Genomic DNA, 23,188 nt, shown 5'->3' on the forward strand with positions numbered 1-23,188 from the left:
CAGGGACAATCATGAGTTATCACATGCCAACTCAGGGTAATATTCTGCTTAGCATTCATTACAAAAATGTCTGCTAGACAACTGAGCCACAATCTCCCTTCCTTCCTGTTTTTTCATGGTGAGATGTATCACATATAGATAGGAGAGAGTGTAAAACATTTATAAATAATTTAAAGGATAATTATAAAGAGAATACCCAAGTAGCCACTGCCCAGGTCAAATACAGAAACATAGACAGCATAGTAAAGCCCAGAGGTACCCCTCCCCATCACAGCCCCCCACCAACCTCCAAGGTAACTACCATTTTCCTGACATCGGTGACAATTTTTATTTTCTTTACAGCTTAAAACTTTATGGATACATCTCCAAGCCATTTAGCTTAGTGAAACTTTAACTTTAAATAACTAGAATCAGGGACGCCTGGGTGGCTCAGTTGGTTAAGCAGCTGCCTTCGGCTCAGGTCATGATCCCAGCGTCCTGGGATCGAGTCCCACATCGGGCTCCTTGCTCGCAGGGAGCCTGCTTCTCCCTCTGACTCTGCCTGCCTCTCTGTCTGCCTGTGCTTGCTCTCGCTGACAAATAAATAAATAAAATCTTAAAAAAAAAAAATAAATAACTAGAATCATTCTATCTCTACTATTTTACAATTGTTTCTTTTGCTTGGTATTTTTTATGAGAGGCATCCATACTTTTCCAAAGTGGTTAACTGTAGTTGGTTCAATTCTTTTTGTTGCATAGCATGTTATTGTATAAATATACTGGGATTTATTCCTCTGTTCCACTACTGAGGGGTGTTTGGTGTTGTTCTTATTTGAGGCTCTTATGAACAACACTCCTATGAACATTTTTTTTTTTTTAACTGTCTCTGGCTTCTCTAAGAATTGCTAGGATCCAGCCTCCACATATCTTTGCCTGTCCTCGAAAAACATGTGCTTTTTAAAGTGTTGTACCAATTTACATTCCTGCTAGCATTTCCATTGTTCTACACACTTGCTGACATTAAACATGGTTGGACTTTTATTTTTGCTAAGTTGGTAGGTGTATAGTATCCCACAGGGGCTCTATTTTGCATTTCTCTGATGACTAATGAAGTTGAACACATTTTCATACTTTCACTGACAACTCTAGGTCAAATAATATAGGTATCTTATAGATTTTTGATACATGCAGCTAAACTGCCTTCTAAAATGTTATACCAAATTACTTCATCACTAACACGCTATAGATTTGAAGTATCTTCAACAATTGGAAAGATAAAAAATGACGTTTGGTATTTATTTCAAATTCTTTTGGTTACTAGTACATTTGAGTGTTTAAAATTATTTTTCTAAGGCTCTGTACAGGGACATTTATGTCTTCTTGTACTGTCCTATTGTAGATGGATTATTGGGTGGTATTCCAGGTATCTGATTTCTAATCTAAAGTCCTGAATCTAAAATTTCACAGGTATTAGTAAGATTAAGACACATCTGACTATTTTATGTGGGGCTTAGTTATAATAATGACTTCTAAATGACAATTTTTAAAGCAGATTTCAGTGCATTAATGTCAATGAAGATGCTGCAAATGTTCAGAAAGAATAAAACAAAGGAGAGAGACTCCTGCTTCCACAAAGGTAGAGTAGACACACTTTTCTCTATTCCTCTTGCTAAGTACAAGTAAACATTATATGTAAGACAATAATAAGATGACTAAAGGTGGAGAGAAGAAGCCAGACCAGATAGGAGCATCAGAAGTTGAAGAACAACATGCTAGTTAGTTCCCTGGGTTTTCTTTTTGCCTCATAGATCATAGATTGAATGCTAGAGAAGCTGACAAGCCAGAGATGCTGATGGGCACAGACCAAAAAAGCCCCAACAAAAACCACGCTCTTTCTGGTCAAAGAACAGGGAAAATGTCAAGACAGATATGTTAAGAAAATAACAACTCGGGCACCTTGATGGCTCAGTGGGTTAAGCCTCTGCCTTCAGCTCAGGTCATGGTCTCAGGGTCCGGGGATCGAGCCCCGCATCAGGCTCTCTGCTCAGCAGGGAACCTGCTTCCTCCTCCTCTCTCTCTCTCTCTGCTTGCCTCTCTGCCTACTTATGATCTCTGTCTGTCAAATAAATAAATAAATAAAATAACATCTCTACTAAAGCCAAAAAGCAAAGAAAAAACCGTGGCCCCAGCCCCTACCCAGCAAAGTCTCAGTAGGGACCTAAGCTTCCGTCCTCTCCAGTGTCCCCAAATACCCACCAGGGTGATGTTGGAGAAGGCGGAGGAAGGAACCAGAACTATCATCCTGGCTGGGTCATAGTGGGGCCCCTCATCTCCATGGTATCAGTGGAGACCACATGGGGAGCCCAGACTTCCACTCCCACCCAGCAGTAATGATAGGATGGTACCAGATGGGCCTAAAGGAGAGTCAGAATTTTCACCAGCAGCCCCCAAAAAAGGAGGTCACCTCTCTGCCCTGCTTCCTCCTCACTGTGGAGTCAGCAGAAGCCACAGGGGAACAGTAATAGGATGCTCCTACCAGCCACCCTCCGGGCTCCCACAGCTAGGGGGTATCAGTAGAAGCCTAGTGGAGAGCTGGAATGTCTGTGTCTGCCCAGCTGTATCGAGCCATTCCTTTAGGTGTCTACAGAGGCTAGGTGCTGGCCAAAGGTGCCAGGAGACTTGGATTTCCTTGGGGACCTAAGAGGGTAATGATCTTTTTTTCCCTTTTGTTTTGCTTTCAAGAGTCCCAGAATCAAATCTGGTATACCATAGGCCTACACATTCATGTATTTACTTTCCCTCAATCTGATATTCTATTTCTGATGTTCTTTGGATGAGTCACCTTGGCTTGGCTACATTCTTCAGTTTTTCAATCAAACAGTTTTTCAATCTAGATGTTTTTGTGAAGGTATTTTGTAGCTGTGATTAAAGTCTGTGACAGTTGACTTTATGACAGGGAGATTATCCTAAATAATCTGGGGAGACATGATTCAATCAGTTGAAAGGCCTTCAGAGCAGAGCTGAGGATTCCTGGATGAACGAGAAATTCCACCTGTGGATTGCAGCGTCACCCCCCCTCACCCCATGCCCAAGACTTCCAGCCTGCCCTTCCTGACGACCTGCCCTACAGATTTCATACTTGCCTAGCCAGCCTCCACAAACACAAGAGACAATTTCCTGCAATAAATTTCATAGCACCCATGTATCTCCTTTTGTTCCTCTGGCTGAATCCTAAGTGGTACTCATATTTTCCTAATTAATAGTATGTATTACAGTAGCTGTCTCTAACCCACTGGGAATGAACCAGAGCATGTATAATAGGTATATGTTCCTTATATATTTCATTAGTCTCCTCAAGGGTCAAGTTCGACTATTATGCGTTCTATTAATTTCCCTCCTAAACTCTAATGTTTTCATCCTTCCTCTTCTTTCTTCCTTGGTTCCATCCCCTCAAGCCTCCCGTACAACTGTACTTCATTACCATCTCTCTCCAAATATTCTCTTAAATTACAAATTACAAAAAACTCATTTGACACTTCAATCCCTATGAATTCCCATACCACTTCTCTCTCTCCCTTCGCCTCCACACTTCCATTTCCTCATTTCCTAGCCACTACTGCCTGGTTTCCATATCTACAACTCTACGGAAACTTACCCCCTGAACTTTCAAGGTTCAGATACTTCCAACTCACCAAATCCAACTACAGCAGCACCTGCTAGTTGCATTCCGATATCCATTCTCCCCTTCCTCCTTGGTAATAGAATCCTGAAAAACCATCTAGCCTCAAAGGTACATTTCTCAACTGCCTTTTTCCCTAAGAGTGGCCTGTTACCCAACTGTGACCAATGAGATGTAGCATTGTTATGCAGTGGCATTTCCATAACCCTCTTTAAAAGGATGGGACACTCCCATTGCTTCGCATCCTTTCTCTTTCTTTCTCAAGTACAGATGAAATGTCTGGAGCATTAGCATCCATCAGGGGTCAAGAGATGACCTTCAGGACATAAGTTGAGAAGGATGGGGCAGAGAGATAATAAGAAGCTCAGTTTCTTCCTTAAGGACATGAGAGAGTTGCCAAATCAATGTCGGACTGAACTGCTTTCAGACCCACATAAGAAAATAAATGCCGGCATGTTGAAGACACTGTAACGGGAGTCTCTGTTACCAGCTGCTAAATGCAATTCCCTAATGGATACACCAGCGGTCTCTCATTGTGCATATATCCATCCATTACACCAACATTTGTTAAGTACTATTTTGTGCCAGTCATCATTTTAGGCATGGCATATAGTGCAAATAAGACAGGCAAAGTTGGCCAGGTTTGAAATGTTGTTTAAATACATAAATAGGGAAATCGCAGTGCAGTTATTTTCTTTTAAAGCAGCTGCTAAAGCTTTCTCCTAAAGCAGTTGCTTTAAGGAAAGGATGGCAGTGTGTAGTTTTGAGATTTATTAGACTACATTTGCTACTTAAAATTTCAGTAAAATTATTTTGGGAAAGGACGCAGAAAAAGAAAAGTTAGTCTACAAGTGAGCCCTGGCACACTCCAGTGTTTGGAGGTCTGACAGAAGCAAGGTCGGGGCAGAGAGGCCAATGGTACAAAGAGCCAAAGCAGTATTGTCTCAGGGAAGCCTGGAGGAGATGGTGCTCCAGGTGGGAGGGAAGCATCAGCGCATGTCCTGAGAGAGAGAGCCGGGCGCAGACCGAGAACTGGCCCAACATCATCCTCAAAGGAGATCAACTGTGAGGCTAACTAAACTTCAGTTTCACGACCTGTCACTAGCAGGGGCTCCTTCCAATGCCTGTTCCTAATGTTGTATCTGCAGTTTTGTATTCTTTTGCTCCGATGATTCTCCAAATTGTATGAACTCAAGCCCCACAAAACCTCATTCTGGCTCTCTTCAGGTCCTTCACCCCTCTGGGACCACCTGACCACATAGCCTGCACCGACATCTCTTCTTCCCGAGCTTCTTGGGACACGTTACCCTCTGCCACTGTTCTCTCCTCCACGCCTGCCATTCTGGAAATGAAGATAGGGGCTAATACTTGACCTGAACCTTGTTCTTGATACACTGTGCCTGGGTGAACTTATTCATCCTACCCATCCCTACAGGAGAACTCCCAAATTCCTACTTCCGACACTGATCTCTCCTACCCATACGTGGGCAAAGAATTATGCCCTTTCAAAAATAATTTGCCATGATAAAAATGTATCTTTTCATAAAGCTCAGGAGCAAAAGATGAAATGGACATGCTTGGCTCAGCATGAATCACTGGCATGCTCTTTCAGGAAAGAAATAGAAAGCAGCCTGTGTTAGCACGATGGAAGTCAGGTTTTTAGAACCCTAATCTGCAAAGTGACGACGGTCACTCATGCCTTATGCTCCTGAGCACTCTGGCCCCCACACAGGGAGAGGGTCACATACAGCAATCAATACTCACAGTCCGGGGATCACTGGGCACTAATTTAAAAGCTGCCTACCACACGGCCCCTGACCTCCAGGAACCCCCAGTATGGACGAGAAAGTATTATGTTAAGTACTTGAGAAAGACAAGAGCCTTGCTGGCACAACCACCTATCTCTGTAGGTGTATGTCACTCTACAGTTGAGACATTGTGTTCCCATCAGAGTCCTTGCGACATGCTCCAGATTGTCACTAATCTTCGGTGTATTTGGAGAAGCATTCCGCAGAGGATGCCCTCTTCCCCTCCCACTTCGGAGTAATTACTATAATAACGGAAAACGTAAGCTTAAAAATCTTACTAAGAGCCGTGCTATGCGGTTGTCCGACAGTCCCCATTCTTTGACGCCTCATAGCTCTGTACAGAGTACAGTGTCTCCGTTTCACTTGTCATGCTGTGTCAAGGCTCCACCGCAACAGCCCTGTTCATTAAAGCAGGAGACAACTTAACAGGATATGAATTACTAGCATTGACCCAGACACTCAAGTTTCTCAACTCATCCGTTGAGTTTTCCTCGTGGCATAAGGGAAAAAATAGACCAACGAGCATACTTTCATCTCTCTGGAAGCAACTCTGCGATTTAATAATTCGCACAGGGATCGTCATGAAGGGTAGTGAACAGGCGATGGGTGCGACATACCGGCCTGCTTCGCGCCCACCGTGCGCTCGCTTTGCGCGGCTCTGGCGCCGTGCGGGCTCGGGCTCCGGACCGCAGCACCCCCTCGTGTAGTTCCACCCCACACCAGAGGGGGCAGAGGCGGGCCCGGCGCACCCCGGTTTGCGACCCCGCTCTGTCTCTGGCAGACCCGACCAAGTCAGTGTGAGGTGGAGGGGGGAGGCCGTACATCGGCATCTCCGGGCCCGGGCTTCCTTTCTTAAAAGAAGGCTCTTGCTCATGGTGGGCGACTGTAAAATACATTAGAACCCCATGCGTCCCACCGCGTGGCGCGCTACTCAGGAACCCCCAGCCGGTTCGTGCCGGGCGGGCCGTGCCCTCTCCCCGCGCCCGGCGCAGGAAGGTGCGGTCCGGGGAGGGAGCCGACGTCCGACCCGGAAGCCGCCACGCGCGGTGCGCTCGCCTGTCGCTGGGGAAGCCCGGGGCTGCTCGAGTCCTTGGGCCCGTCGCGGCCTCCTTCCCCGGGCCTCAGGGGCCCATGGGTCTCCATGGCGACGTCAGGGGCCCGGCCCGGGGGCGGGCAGCCCGGGTGGGGCCGCGGCGCTCTGGGGGCCTCCGCGGCGGCTTGGCCGTGTTCGCCGCCGTGGCCGCCGTGTTCACCCTCACGCTGCCCCCCTCGGTGCCGGGGGGAGACTCGGGTAAAGTATCTCAGGGCCGCCCTCCCGCCCCTCTCCCTGGTGGGTCAGCTCGCGCCCCCCGCTCCGCCCGCGCTCCTGGCCGGGTTCTGCGTGCCAGGACCACCTTCTGTTTTCCATTCCCGGAACTGGTGTCTGTAGTTCTCCGACTTTGAAGACGGGTCTGGCTGGTTTCGCCTGGTGGGACTTAGCGACCTCTGCACCTGGCCAGGTCCTTTTTCGGGACCCGAGTTTTTGCTTTCCACTCCCTTTTAGCCCACCGACGTCACTTACTGAGTCCTGATTGCGTTCCAGACAGAAGGGGTCACAGTGGTGGGGACCTAGTATCGCGGGGATTGTTGTAGGGCGGGTAGAGACGGTCCACACACTACTGACCAAACAGCGACGCACCGTCGGAGGGAAGGTGGGATCGACGGGGGCGCGGGGCCGAGCGCCTCCTCCAGAAGGGCCAGTCGGGAAAGGCCTCCCAACGCGGTATTTTAGCGGAAACCTGCATGTTGGAAAGGAACGGGCCACGCCGAGTGTTTGAGGGAGAACCCTTAAAAGAGTGGAAGCCAGTTGTGGCTTAAAGCGAGCTGCTTCTGTTAAAAAGAAAAGTGCGGACCACTGAGATCACATCAGCAGTTGTTACCTATTTGTTACAGGATCGGTACACATTTGGGATGAGGAGCGAGAGCCGGGGTTCGTTTTTGGTTTTGTCTTGGCAGGTTAAGTGCCCGTCCGATAATGGCAGTAGTGCTGTACCTTCTCGAGGGGAATCTATAGATTGAAAGAATGGAGTGTACTAGTTATGTCTTGCTTCGTAACAAGATGACCCCAGAGTTAGTGGCTTAAAACAGCAGATGTTTGTTATGTCACCTTTCCTGTGCATCAGGAATCTCGGCGCGGTTAGTGGGTGCCCTTCCTCAGGACAGGGTTGTAGCCATGCGGTCTTCCCAGGGCTCATTTTGGGGGAGGATTCCAGCTTCTCACCTCAATCCCATTCTTTGCCACGTGGGTTCCTCGGCAAGCCGACTGTTGTGAAGAGAAAGAGATGGCACCTTCATCTCACTCGTCTGTCATTTCCTGAGCCGAGTCGTGGAAGTGATTGATAGACCCCTGCCCGGTCTTATTCTGGGCAGTTCGTTGGTCAATCCAGCCCACGCTCATGGGGGAGAGGATTATATAGCTAGAACTCCAGGAGTTGGGGGTCACTGGGGGCCATCTTCCCCGGGCTAACTTCTAACTGAGGCTTCTTGATGTTCCTTTTATTAATCATTGCCATTATTCTTTCTTTCAAATCCTACTGAACAAATAGGAAATGTGTTTCATTAGTATAGTTGGGAATGGAGTTACTATGCTTCCAAGGCTTACATTAAATAATAGAAATACCTATAGTTTTGAGAGTTCTGACAATGGAGAGCATTACTTAAAGATTGAGTAGTTCTGTACCTTGAGGGAAAGAAAGAAAAAGGGAGGAAGGAAGGAAGAAAACATTGACAGTTGCTTACCATGGTTCTTCCAGCCTGAAGTTTTGGGTGAGATGAATAAAAATAATTAACACTTACTGAGCACTTACTATAGGCCAGGCACAATTCCAGGTGCTTTACATGTATTGTTGTTTTAATCCAGTTCTTAACCTTCTGTGAGGTAGGTACTATCAGTATCTTCCATCCAAAACTGAGGCTAAGCTGCGTCCAGAATCACACAGCTAGCAAGCAGGGGCAGTCGAGGAAAGAACTCCAGAAGATTGACTTTAGAACATACACTCTCTTAACCTCTCTTCTAAGTTCTTTGTTAAATCTGTCATCCCATATATAGTGTTATTTTAAATCTATGATTGGTGTCTTTATTAATACTGTTATTTTTTCCCAGTAGAATAAAGTTACTTATTTACATTAAGTTAACCAGACTCTCTAGGTATTTTGATTTGTTTAGTTTGATACTAAATAGTGGTTACATCTAAAATTCTGATGTTCTTTGTTAGGAATGATAAACTTTTCCAAGGATTGCCAGTAAAATTTGTGTAATGGTATCTTTGATAATCTTGTTTATATGTTGAAGGTACTGTCCTCCTTGAATGTTGTGGGGTTTTTTTATCAATAAACAGAACACATCTCAAAACCAATATAAAGTATGTATTTTTCTTCTTTTTTTTTTTTTAAGATTTTATTTATTTATTTGACAGAGAGAGATCACAAGGCAGGCAGAGAGAGAGAGAGAGGAGGAAACAGGCTCCCTGCTGAGCAGAGAGCCCGATGTGGGACTCGATCCCAGGACCCTGAGATCATGACCTGAGCCGAAGGCAGCAGCTTAACCCACTGAGCCACCCAGGCGCCCTGTATTTTTCTTCTTGATGAGTCTTAAATTATGCTCCATAAATCTATCACATTGGGTAGCCTTGCCAAAATTATTTTTTACATTGTTTGATGCACAGTTTACGGGTGGGAACACTCATGATCCTTTGGAGGAGAGTATAGGAATCTCGCCTCCACATCATTTGTTATACTTGGGAAAAATAAAGTAGCCTATTTATGTGTTTATATATTTTAAGGATACTGTCTAACAGACTTGATAGATGAGAATATAGTTATGTAATTAATATTAGAAAAAGTATAACACAGAGGGAGCTGGTTTTTGTAAAGTTTAAGCATCCACTAACAATTCTGAGCTTGCCACCTACTTGCATCTCAGACAGAAAAACTGTAATTCTCAAACTTGAATGTACCTCAGAATTGCCTGGCAAACTTGACCCTCAGTGCCAGAGGGTCTTAATATAGGTAGGTTTGGTCAAGGAATCTTCATTTTTAAAAAGAATCCAGGTAATTCTGGTGCAGGCTGTAATAAGGACTTAACTTTGAGGAAGCTGTAGGTTAAGGGGTGGGAGCAACCATATCCAGGAGGCTCTTTTCCCCCTCCTAGTGACATTCTCTTTTTTCGTTATCAGACTCAATTTTAAGAATAATGTTTCCCCTTTAGCTTTTTTCAGGGATATATTTATAGACGTTGAACTGTAGCTATCTTTCCTATTTAGGTTTTAGTTTAACATTTGATAAGAGGGGGTGATGGAAGTTTGTCACATTCCTGATTTTTACACCTACAGAACTTCGGTAAAGGGTAACAGCATTACGATTTTTTAATGGTAAGAAGTTAGAGAAAGTAGGGTATTTTTCTTAATGTAAAGTGCAATTCTAAATACATTTTACATGGAGGAGAATAAATGTTGACTTTGAAAATTTGAACTTAACTGTGTTTCCTCATACCAACAGAAATACCAAAAAGCTGATTAAAGCAGTTTGGGACTGAAGACAAGCTAATCCATCCTGGATAAAATGTCTTTGACAGTAGTTCCAAAGGGAAGTTAGTTTAAATATTTTTAGACCGTAAACTATTTCTTTAAAGAAGTCTGTTAAGATACCAAAAGTGCTTTTGGTTTCCAAAATGCTCTTGAATATGTCCAGAAAACTTGAGGGTATCCTTGAGTTATCTAACTGACTTAGATAAGTAGTATCTGTCTTTGGGTGCCCTTATGGGGCTTCCATGACATAAGCAGTCATTCACCCTAAGATAGGGGTGTCTGCAAAGATGACAATATGATTTGTCTTAACTGTCAACCTCTGTATGCAGGACTTGAATTACTTTCTTTGTGGGACCAGATGAGAGAAAGGTGGTGGTGTCTTCGACAGGCCCCTGAAATGGATAGGATAATATTTTCAACTTAGAAAAGACAGAAATGAAAACAACTAACTAGAATATAAAGCAGTCTAAATGAGTGCTAAATAGAGAAGTTAGAGCAGGTTCTATGGAGGAGGAAGAAGTGATTAATTCTAGTGGGGGAGGCTGGGGAGGGGTATGTATAAGGAAAGGTGTCACTGAGAAGGTGGCAATTGATCTAGGCTTTGAAGGATTTAGGAGAGAATACTGGGTGAGAAAATGAGTAATAAGAGGTGCAAAAGAACCATTCCAGAGTAATCAGATTTGACTGAAGCAAACATAGGTTTCACTGATCTATGCCTTAAAAAGGGACCCTGGAGCCTTTAGAGGGCTAGCATGTTATGCTGAGGAATGTGAACTCCATTTAGGAAGCAGAGAGCAGCCATTGAGAAATTTTGGATTAGTGGTACAGTCCAACCTGTTTCGGGGAGATGGCGTGGCAACAGGTGATTTCGTAGGAAGATGAAATAGAAAACTGGCCAAAGCTCTTGCTGTCCTCCAGGCCAGAGGGTAAAGATCTACATTGTGGCTGGGACCTAGAAATTAAAGAAGAGCACTGATAACCCATCGAAGGGCAGAAAATGGACTAATTAACTAATTAACTAATAAATACTAGTAACTCTCATGAGCCCATCAACACTGATTTCTTACATTGTCCTGTACTGCAGTGTACAGGAATGAGTCATAAATAGCCCTTGTGCTCTGGATACTTAAAATATTAACAAATAGACATTGAATTACTGCATTGTAATTTTAGAAATAATCACGGATGGTGAGGAATTACAAGGACTATGTAAATAATGTGATTTAGTGGTTTGCAAAAATGTATGGTAGTCAGAGCTTACCAAAATAACTTGGAACTAATAAGTGCTTGGCAATTATTTAAAGATATCAGAGATAATTAATGTAGAGAAGATGTTCAAATGCCTGTTTAGGGCTGAATGGTACATGTTAGGGAGTGTCCACGCCTCAGAGGTCTGCACATTTTACATTATCATAAAGTTGCATCTTTGTAGACATTTTTATACTAAATTCTTGAGGATCATTACGGCATATAACACTAACATTCTATGAGAAGTTTCTATGTTTTTGCAAGTGTGCACCACTTTTAGGAAGGAAAATAAGCACTTTTTAAAAACCAGAATTCACATATGTTTCCACTGACCAGTTATTAAAAGACTATCAAAGATCATTTGTTCAGTAAGACCTAAGGGAGAAAATATCCTTAGACTATTTCATGCTGTTAAATCTCTACAGATTTACAGTTTTATCCAGTCAAATTAATGCAAAACCCCAGTGCAAGCATTTGGATTTTGAAAACTTTGGAGGAGTGTCATTTTCTAATAGTAATTATTGGTTTTACATTATTTTTTCACAGGGGAACTGATCACAGCCGCACATGAGCTTGGAGTAAGTATTAGTTTTATTGTTTAATCAATGCTCTCATTAACAGTTTTAGGAATTAAGAAAGTTTAATTAAGCATGGAGTAAAGTAGATTAATTTATTTTCAAACCCCAGTTTTTAGTAACTTATAAGTACAGTACGTGACAATTTACTTTAAGTTTTAAATCCAATTAAACTAAATTATAAAGCAAAGCCTTTACTATATATACAGTAGCTAGCTTATTATCACCCCAAGTTTTGTATAAGCTATGGAGAATAAAATAAATCGGGTTAACAGTTTTAATAAGTTTATTATTTAATAAACTTTATTATGGTTCATGATCCCTTTAGGCAAGACCTTAGGACTGTCAGCATGGTGGTAATCCGATAGCGGTGTGGTCTTTCAACTTTCTAACCAATACGAAATTTCAGAACCTGCTTTTTTTCAATAGCCTTTTAAATGACCCTAATGTACTGTGAACCCAGAGAACAAACTGCTTAAGAACTGACAATGAAATATGTCACCCTTTCTCTAGGTGACACACCATGTGGTAGACACTGCCAAATCCGCTAAAGAAAATATTTATTTGTATTGGCACAAAAGGATTACAATAGAAAACCACTATTCAAACATGTTGTTCTTGCCTCTTAGTCTTTATACTTGCCCAAGCAAAGGGCTACTTTGCAATTAAAGCCAGTGTGACTCTTGTGGAGGTGAAAACCTTCTAACTTGCTGATTTTTCCATAGGTTGCCCATCCTCCTGGCTATCCTTTGTTCACGCTGGTGGCTAAACTGGCAATCATACTCTTTCCTTTTGGTTCAGTTGCCTACCGTGTCAATCTCCTGTGTGGCTTCTTTGGAGCAGTAGCCGCGTCATTACTTTTTTTCACCGTTTTCAGGTAAAGTAGTTGATGAGTTAATATTAATCTTGGCTAATTGGAGACAGAGTGTTTTGATGGCCTAGGTACATACATTAAATGAAACCCCCAAAACAAGACTCTTGCTTGAATGGTTTTTTCCTAATCACTGCTGTGAATTCACTTTCTTAATTTCCAGTAATTTCATACGTACTTGACCCCTCCGATGATTACATAGTTGGATGTGCTTCCTGCAATGGAGTCAAGGTGTCACCAGTTCGTTATCACAGTTCTAGAGTTAGGCAAAACTAAAAAGGTTTGTCATTTTATGAAGATGCAGATGGGCCAGTTTAATTCAACAGTATGAAGTTCCTGTTTTGGGAAATGGTAAATATCATTTAATTACTCAGAGTGTTGCTGATGGGCAGCTGCTTACCTGGTCCAGAGTTAATGCCTAATTATATTGTATTCTAAATATATGCATCTTGTATACTCTTAGAAATGAGGCTGTTAACTAAGGAAATCAGTTTGGGATATGGTTTTGGTAAGGTTTCACTTTGTTCCCTTATAGCTGTAGGGAAGGTATGCAAATTAGACCCCACTTATTTCATTGATGGAAGATTTTCTTAGTTTGGAAGGCTACCTTGCTTTTACAAAAATGGGTCATTAGCTTGGGACGTTGGTAAACTTCTTTGTCTTTGCTGCTCCTGTCTCCTTCATTCTTAACCAGTCTAACCTATGTCTAAGGAGAGTACAGTAAAAAATACAAGTTATGCTTTCTGCAAAGGGAGAACCAAATTAAAACACTTTTTCAAAAACTACTGCAGTTTTTATTATAAAAACAATTTTTGTATGCAAATATAATATAATTTGAATAGACAATTTCAAATGCCATTTTTGGAGACTAATGTTTTATTTGCATTAGTCGTAAAATTGCCCTTTGACTAAATTCTTTCTAAATTTCCTTTTTAATTATTTATAAAAGGGTAAAAGTTAGCATAATTTTAACCCTAAAGCTTACTTTTAAATTTAATTGTGCAAAGCTTTCAGATTCAAATATTGTAACTGTTGATCATTTACTACATTTGTATCTATATTATTTAATTCATCTTTATTTCAGTCTTACAGGTTTTCAGTGATAGCCAATCTTTCAGTATGAAATGATGAAAATAATATCTCTGCTTGGATTGATAGTATTATGAATACTTTCTTTTTCTAAGTAATTAGAATAATCTTTAGAATTGTTTCTCCTGAATCCTGTAATTAATAATCCGTTATTTCTATGGAGAGAAAAACTGATCTTTAAAAATTTTGAATATATAGGTTGAAATGTAGAACTGCTTGTCTTGTACTGAATGTGTGAATTGATAATCTTCACAAGACATTTATGACAAAGGCATTTAAAGAAAATTAATACTTGTATTTATTTTGGTAGTTCATCTGTAATTTATTTTTTATTTGTTATTTTTTTATCTGTGTTTTAGAAGCTCATTTCTATAACATATTTAAATGCTATAGGGCTATCAAAAGCTCTTATGCAAATAATTTGTTTTCTGAGAAAACTTTTCCATGCTTTTCAATATATTAATTGGTGATACCATTCTACATGAAAACCACTGTAAAAATCATACATAAAAATCATGATTTTACAGAATCCAAATAGCTTTGGACAATAATTTTCCTTTGAGTTGTCTATATTTTAAAATAGCTTTTATTATCCTCCATGATTGTAATGGGTTTTAGATTAGCACATTTAACCTGCGACCCCCGTTTTTTAAATAAAGTCTTAATGGTAAATTTGTATGTTTGCTGGCATACGCTTTAAATCAAAAACCCTTAATATGACTAAACTGAATATATTAGTGATTTAAGAATGTTTGAGGAATATTGTGCTTGGGAAAGTTGCTTTCTTTCAGAAAAGGGATCTCACAATATTATCTCTTACATACATTTTAATATGAAAATACTTCATTATTTTGAGTACAAATAATTGACAAGGTACACGTCCTCTGGGAACAACCCAGTTCAAGTGGCAAATCTGTTTTGTCAAACAATAGACACCCTTCAGGAAAGAGCAAGCCATCTCTATGGTAATAGGACTAACAGTAGCCTATTGATTGAGTGGAAGAAGACATTATACAATGTCAGCTGGCTTGTTACAATTTCATTTGTTGTATGACCTGAACTTAACCTTTAAAACCTTTCTTCTGTGAGTATAAACCCAACAGCAGGACACAGTACCTGTGCAGCCATTACAGTGACAGCTTTTTTCCAGTCCAGCGTATAGTAAATGTATTCCTTTACAGGTTGCCTCCTTTATTAGAATTTGTTGAGGAGACATTTTACTACTTTATTCATTGACAGGCCAAATCATCATTCCATTTTGTTGTGGAATATTGGAGGGTTTTGATCCAGGAAACAGTTTGATTCTTTTTCTCCCCCATCACTTCAGAGAACATTACTGTACACGTAGGATTAGCGCTGACTGGTGCGCAGTAAATTAATTCTTTTAACAGGTTTAGGTTTTTTTCAGGTAATTGTTCCCATGGCATTCACTATATTTAGCTCTTGGGGTGGACATAAAGACCTTCTGTACCCTTTAAACAAAGATTGTATTTTAAAAGCAAATTTCTGTTTAAATGTGTTGATGTAAAAAGCTCCATTTTTTTCAGTAAACATGACTTAGATCGAAAGAACAATTTATTCGTTGCTTCCAATTACTATGTAATTTTTGCCTTCCTTGCATCTTTCTCTTGCTTTTAAGAGCCATAAGATGTCATTAACACTGCATTTTTTGTCAGTCTTTCCTAATGGTTGACAAGAACTCATGTATATTTGCTTCGCCCTAATGTAGGAAGGCATAGGAGTAAAACAGCACTTTGAAAGCTGTATGCGTCGCTATACTTTATTGAATTAAAAATAGTCAGATTATGGCGTTTATTTATATATTGTCTCCTTCAGGGGTATTTTTCAGCATTCACAATGTGAAGGGAGTTTAATACATTTCATTTATATGAAATAGTATTCATTTTATTAACGTGTATGTCTGTGTTTTTAAGACTACCTAACACAGGGATTTGTAGGAACTGAGATTTTTCTCTTTTAAGGCCATTGAAGTAAATGATTTTTTAAGTTTGATGGTATGATACTTTAAGTGTCATTTTGAAATTCACAAATCTTAATAATACGAAATTTTAAAAGTTACAGGTCAGATAAGTCACTGATATGAATGTGATTTAGTGTTGCTTAGTACTTGAATTTCAAACTTCTTTTCTAAGCAAACTCAGACTAAGTCCTATATACTTAATAAGGGAGGAGCACTGAAATTACTGTCTCGAAACATCAACATGCTTCCATTTCTTATGCTCTGGTATCACTAAAAGAGAATGGAGTATGTTGATAGCATTTTATAAAAATTCTTTACCTCAGGGAGGATTTAAATTGCTTATGATCTCAGATGAGGGCATATCTTGTATCATTTATTTTGGTAGGTCGAGGGCAGGAAATCTATTCTCAGTAGGCTTAAGAGTCCAAACTATTATGGGCCAAATGGAAGTATGGAAGAATTAATTAACAATGTTTGTTGCGAATTGAAAGTAGAACTATTTTAGTTTTTATAACCAAAATACAGGTTTACTTAAATTAAGACAAAGTTACTAACCATTGAATAAACAGTTTTTCAGGTATTTTTTTCTCGAAGGTACTGTTCTAAGAAACTTGCATTAAAAAACTTTCTAACACCGTTAACATTGTATAGGAAGAAATCAGATCTCTTAATGTCCACCAGGTTACCTAGAATATATGAATGTTAATGATAATTGAAGGTATATTGAAAACTATGCCTGCTCACAACAAAGAACTGACAACCAATTTCAGGGATATTTAAATATCTTCTGGCAGATCATTTTGTGCCAGTATTTTACTTATGGGGTAAGTATGGGGTTTACATTATTTTTTATAAGTTACGTAATTCTAAACATTACGCTGCTGCTAAAAATTAATTCGATTAAACTTTTGGAAGAGGAATATTTGATTCAGAGCGCTGTGTCTGCGATTCTTAGAGCTCCAGCTAAGATTCCATTCAATAAAGAATAGGAAATTAAAATGCCATACCTTAGAGAATGTAGAATCTCCTGCTTAAGGGACATTTGGATTTTCTAGCTCAAAGAGTATTTTAGATTATTGCCATAGAGAATAATGTCAAGCTCTTCCTAATTTCAGAGGTAACTATGAATAAGTAACAAATAGTCACCAAGTTTTTGTAGTTGAAGAAGAATGGAAAGTACTGGAGCATTAATTTTCATTCAGGAGAATATCTGTCTTGATCCCTGGTTAATTAATCACATATTTCTCTCAAACTTGTCTTAAAATTGCATTGACTCAGACTGGTTAAGCATATTAAGAGCTTGGTTCATTTGCATTTTCTTCTAAGTAGAGGGACATATTAGGCTCAAATAGCAGCACTTCATTCTGAAGGGGGGAGAAAAGCAGGGCAAAAACTCTTTTTTAAGACTGTAGAGTCTTTTCTGACAGCTAGTCAGAGTTAGAATTAGTTCAAGGAAATGTTAATAATGCACTGCCTGGCCTAATCCCTTTGATATCACCAGGTATCCTCCTGTTCATGGGTTAATTGCTTTAAAAGCGAAGGCAATATTCTGAGCGGTGGGCCGCTTCACCTTTTCACAGCTGTTACCATTGAGTGACAACTAAATCCCATGTGTAAGATGAGGAAGAGCTCAATCTCCAATTGGGAGAAAATTTATGTAAACCACAATCCCTTCAGAATGTGCGGAAGTCATAGACTTTCTTGATTTACTCTGCTTTTCCCAGAAAGCTCTATTGTTCACTTTCCTAAGTCCCATCAACCCTTTGTAGCAGAATATCACAGCGGCAGCAGATAGCTTGAAATATATAAATGCTATCATAGCTCTGATTAATAGCAGTGCTTATGAGTCAAGTCTGATAACAGTGCAGCTCTCCACTCAATTTCAGATACTGCTAATGGAATCTGTCTTCTCCAATTGTAATATGAGAAGGCCTAATTTGCCATGGAGCTTGGAGCTGTCACCAGTAGGGGATTGTGGGGTCAGATGGGAGCTGCCAGGTTTTTGCCCTGCAGCTTGTATCTCTCACTTTGAATAGAGCAGCCCCCTGCCTGCCAGTTAGCTGATAGGCCGCTGTGGGGTTTATGCCACTGTATACAATAGGAAAGGGCTACATAGGCTGACTTTATAATTGTGAAGCTAGCTCATATTTCCACAGCTACTGTGCTGCATAATTTCTAATAAGTGGTTTTAACAAATGTCAGATTATGAAAAGTTTCCTCAATTACAAAAACTTATAAAACATTCAAATGGCTAAATCTGTTTCCTGCCGAGATTTTGCCACCGGAACTAGGCATCAGTCATTACGGCTATAATATTTCTTCAAATTACAAATAAAATTCCAGATCGTAACTCACCTAGATGGGCTGCCTTGCAGAGCCATAAAAACAGCGGTCTTAAGGAACTGATGCACCAGGACCTGCTTCATAACTTTGCTTGATAAGACTACTTAATATTAAGTCTCTGCTGTTTATCGAGTTGGTTAGTGTTGCTGATGGAAACTGTTCATACCCTCATTCTGCTGATTTTATTTATTTGGATCTTTTAAGTTTACCGCACCTACATTTAGCATTTTAGTGTTTTAAAAAAGTATGCAGCACCTTTTAAGTTTTGAGTGAAAAGGGACTTAGTGTGATGACAAGCCAGGGCCGGGGCCTCTGTGAAGAATATGCTGGGATATACTTTTTAACCATTCAGGTTAGCCGCTGAACACAGAGTAACACTATCAAGCTTGAGGAACAAGGTTATTTGAGGTCTTCTGTGTTTTTAAACATTTCGAACAAGATATGAAATTTGTAATTTGGTAGTTATTTTAAACCAGCCTGTGCTTTCAGAAGAATTCCCTCTCCTTGTACGAGTTATTTGGCATACCATGAGAACTTAGTAAAAAAGTAAAGTGTATGATGGTGAAAAAAGCCCAGCGTTTTTTTCTTTTGGATAATCAGGTAGAAGTTGATGAGATAATATAAGGTATTGTTCTAAACCTTTATGATTTATTGGTTAGTGAATAAATCTGGATTTTAATGGGAATTGTGTGATTATATTTTATATTCAGATGCTATTCATAATCTTACTCCCTCCCCGTCAGTTGTGGGGTTTTTTTTTTGTGGGTGGTTTTGTGTGTGTGTGTGTGTAACTCTACATTTTTTTCTCCAATTTTATTTAGTGGTTTAAAATCAGGAATAACACTTTGTACTTTAGTGTACTGGTAGTTGGTATTTATGTAGCTGAAAATTCAGGCCAGAACCTGAATTGAATCTCATGAAATAGAACAAACCTTGGGAGGATTTTATCTGGAGTGAAAGTAAATTTTCATAAAACGTAGGAAAAGGGATTATTTGCAAGTTTATTAAAGGTAGAAGTAAGTGTTTTATATCTTTTTAGGTGCAGTGGTGGCGGCTTCTACGATGTTATTTTAATATACCATGCCCTAAATGATTGACTTATGTTAATTAGGTCCAAGCTTTAAAATGAACAGGAAAGTTTAGGTTCTACTGTGTATTACATGGCCACTGGCTATAATTTGCTCACAGAGTGCCTGGAACATATTAGATGCTCATTATGTTTTTGCTGCCACTAGGTTGAGTGAACTAGCATGGAAAGAGAGGCTCAGCAGTTGCTAGCTTCCCAGTTTGACCTTTTTCCAAGTACACAGAAGAGATGAATATATGGGTGTTGATTATGTGATTGAGCCAGAAGGTAACATTTATATATTTTCATAAACAAGACCAGAAAGATAAGCACTCAGGAGGATGGGGGTGGTAGATTTGCTGTATATTGTGTCCTGCTTTACCTTACTTCTCCCCTCTAATCCATTACCTTTTTTTTTTTTAGTGAGTTGACACTAATAGTCATTTATTTAATGATCAGTCTTGGAGGCTGCATTGTGGCCTGCCTACTCGATTCTACAGCCTTCCAGCGGGAGTTTGCGGTGTAGGAGGGTGGTGTACCCTCCATGTTGGGTCCTTCGCATGCAAGGAACACTGAAGACAAACACATCCATGAATCTTATGAGGCACATCAAATGTGTGTTCTGAAAGAATTTCAGGTTTCTGTTATTTGCCTTTTGATTGAGGGTTAGACAAACATGTGACTATACATGAAAATCAAATACCACGTAGGAGAAAGAAAAATATACCTTATCATCAATAGCAAACCTGTGTCAATGGTGTAAATTGTAACCTCCTGATTTATCCATTGTGTCAACAGATGAAGAGTATTCCATCAGTGAGAAAACTCCTGCACAATCAGTACCTTTCCTAGGAATCTTATCTAGGTTTCATGGATTTTGTGGACCAAAAAGAAGGCAGTTATGTATTAACCATAGAATTCTGAGCTTCATGTTTGTTAGGATGATCTTAATCCTCACCCTATATTCGTTAACTCAGTGGAGAATTTTTGTTATTTGTGTCATCTGGGTGAGATTTTAAATACTTGACCACCCTTCCCGTACCGTCTGTCATACTCTTGGTGTATCTCTCCCTATTGAGTAACCACTGCTTTACTAGAATGGGAACTACATGACGTCAGTGTTAACTCAAGCAAAGAGCAATTAGGAAGATTTATTTACGCAAAAATACTGGAAAACATATTATGTGTCACATAAGAGTGTTTATTTATATAAAATAACTTCAGTGGCTTTTAGGTTATTTGATGTTATCAATCATCTGTATGATTGCTTTACACCATTAAGATGAACCCTTATATTTATATTTACTCTTTCACAGTGTAAAAACTTGATTTTGATTGTTAGTAGTAACATGTAGCTCTCTTTTACAATGTAGTGGTTGTGTTATTAAAGTTATCACAGTCGGGGCACCTGGGTGGCTCAGTGGATTAAAGCCTCTGCCTTTGGCTCAGGTCATGATCCCAGGGTCCTGGGATCGAGCCCTGCATCTGGCTCTCTGCTGGGCAGGGAGCCCGCTTCCACCTCTCTCTCTCTGCCTGCCTCTCTGCCTACTTGTGATCTTTGTCTGTCAAATAAATAAATAAAATCTTAAATAAAATAAAATAAAATTATCACAGTAATGGTGGTGTAAGTATGCAGTCATTTCTTCATATAGCCTCGTAAGATGTTACCTCCTAGAAATCAGGTTAGATTCTAAACGTATGTATTTCAGTTGAAGAAATGTCTTTTTTGATCTCTTTCTATGGGGCTTTATGAGAATCAAATTGAGAATGGGAAATACTTTTTCTTATATTGTATCTAATTCATCATAAGTTGTCCTTAAGTTAAAATGGAAAATAGTGGAGACTATTTTGCAATTTATTCTTGAGTTCTGATGAGAAGATTTCTTATTTTTATTTACAACCTCATTCGACTTTCTCTCCTCTTTCTTTTTTGCTGAAGTCATTTCATCGATGCGGTAGAAAAATCTGTATCTTTTAATTTAGGGAGCTCATTTTAAGATGCCACTTTATCATGTTAAATGTAGATAATTAAATTCCCTAACTCCTTAGTTGCTTTGTAAAATAATAAGCATGTTTATTCAAAAGAATAAAATGAAAATGAAAAGTAGGACTCTTTGATTGTCAACTGAAATCACAGTGGTGTTTTTGATTAGGTCAGTTTCATCTGGAAAAAAAAAGCAGACCAAGTCTATGAGTAGATGACTGTTGTTTTGCCTTATTCTGGTGCTACTTATATTTTTAGCCCGTCTGTACATCTCACCTTATGGATGATACCAAACAGCTCATTTTATGGGTTCAGAACAACAGTTTCATTCAAAATCCATGCTTTAGGAATAAAATAACATAAATAAATAAATAAACACCGGGAATAATGTCAGATTGGCTATTCTTTCCATATGCTTTTAAAAGAAAGATTACTTAGCCAGAAATTTAGGCTACCAATTCATTTAACAGTATTGCATGCAGTGAAGTATATGAATAGTGTTCCTTCTACTGACATAATTTAACTCTGCATCTCCTCACCCCCCCCCCAAATTATATATATTTGTTACAGCCTTTTCAGGGGAAAAAAAAAAATGTGGAGCATGTGTTCTCATTAGAGTTATTCGCCAAAAGAGGTTACAACTAACTTGACTAAACATTCACTCTGCAGAGAACACCCTTTCCTGAGAGGGATCCTGTTTGGCCAGTCTCATAAACTAACAAAGGCCCCAGCAATCAGAATGGACAATGGATTCATTGGAGGCTCTAGGTATTCTGTGGATTCGTACAAAAATACTTTTTTGAAGATACACATACACAGATAATAAAAGGATTTGTTCAGAATTCTTATTTGCTTAACAAGTTTAAAAATTAGATTCCCCTTCAGCCATATTCACCAGTGTGATTTTTACAGCATCACTTAGGTAAATCATCTGCACATTTAATATCTTCTATCTCAGACTTGCAGTGACTTATTGAATTGGTGGTTCATTAATATTTGGCTCAGTAAGACATAAGATGAAAAATTTGAGGTGTTTTGTTTGAAATTTCAGAAAAACAGAGAACCTAAAGGACTTTATTTACACGTCAGTATGCGAAAAACAATAGGTATGAATAACTATAAACCTGTATTTTCTCATTTCCTTTCAAATATTTTATAGACAAGGAATAAAGTAATATGAAAATTAATTTAAATAAATTATTATTTCTGTGCTCTTGTCAAAAGAATATTTAAACACTTGAATTAAAGTACGGGGTGGAGGGAAGCCTGGGTGGCTAAGTTGGTTAAGCCTCCAACTCTTGGTGGCTCAGATCCTGACCTCTGTGGTAAGATTGAGCCCTATCCTCAGGCGCTTCACAATTAGCCAGGAGTCTGCTTGAGACTCTCACTCCTTCCACTCCCTCTCCCACACTCTCTATTTCTTAATCTCAAATCTTAAAAAAAAAAAAAAAAGTATTATATCAAAATCAAAATGAACCCTTTAATTTTCCCCTCAATTTCATTTGTTACTAAGCCACCACTTTTATAATAGTAAAGCACAGCACCAATGAAGGACTTGGTTGTTAATATTTATCCATACGAAACCATCATTTCTTTCAAATTTTTTTTTTTGCAATTTAAAAAATAAAGAATAAATTCTAAATAATAGCATAAATAACTTTTTTTTTTAAAGATTTTATTTATTTGACAGAGATCACAAGTAGGCAGAGAGGCAGAGAGAGAGAGGAGGAAGCAGGCATCCCACTGAGCAGAGAGCCCGATGCAGGGCTCGATCCTAGGACCCTGAGATCATGACCTGAGCCGAAGGCAGAGACTTTAACCCATTGAGCCACCCAGGCATCTCCATAAATAACTTTATAATAAAGCATTATTTGGAAATGCTTGGATATAGGTTGAGATAATTAAAAACTTTAGTTATTTGAAGAGCATTAAAAACTAAAAATAGAGTAGGTCTGAAATATATAGGTGGAAAAACATTTAGCTTCCCCAAAATCAAAAGG

At 39.5% G+C, this 23,188-nt stretch overlaps 1 protein-coding gene across 2 annotated transcripts in view; it reads left to right on the top strand.

Annotated features, from left to right (window-relative positions):
* Positions 1 to 6,477: 6,477 nt before the first annotated feature.
* The window catches only part of TMEM260 (transmembrane protein 260), a 68,223-nt gene continuing 51,512 nt past the window's right edge, over positions 6,478 to 23,188 (top strand). For both annotated transcript variants that reach the window (XM_059182175.1, XM_059182176.1), the window contains exons 1-3: positions 6,478 to 6,757; positions 11,826 to 11,857; positions 12,580 to 12,731. In XM_059182175.1, coding sequence (XP_059038158.1) covers positions 6,598 to 6,757; positions 11,826 to 11,857; positions 12,580 to 12,731 — 344 coding nt within the window. In that variant the 5' untranslated portion in view covers positions 6,478 to 6,597. The remainder of the gene's footprint in view (positions 6,758 to 11,825; positions 11,858 to 12,579; positions 12,732 to 23,188) is intronic.

This window comes from Mustela lutreola, chromosome 7, assembly GCF_030435805.1.
Source record: "Mustela lutreola isolate mMusLut2 chromosome 7, mMusLut2.pri, whole genome shotgun sequence".
Lineage (NCBI taxonomy): Eukaryota > Metazoa > Chordata > Mammalia > Carnivora > Mustelidae > Mustela > Mustela lutreola.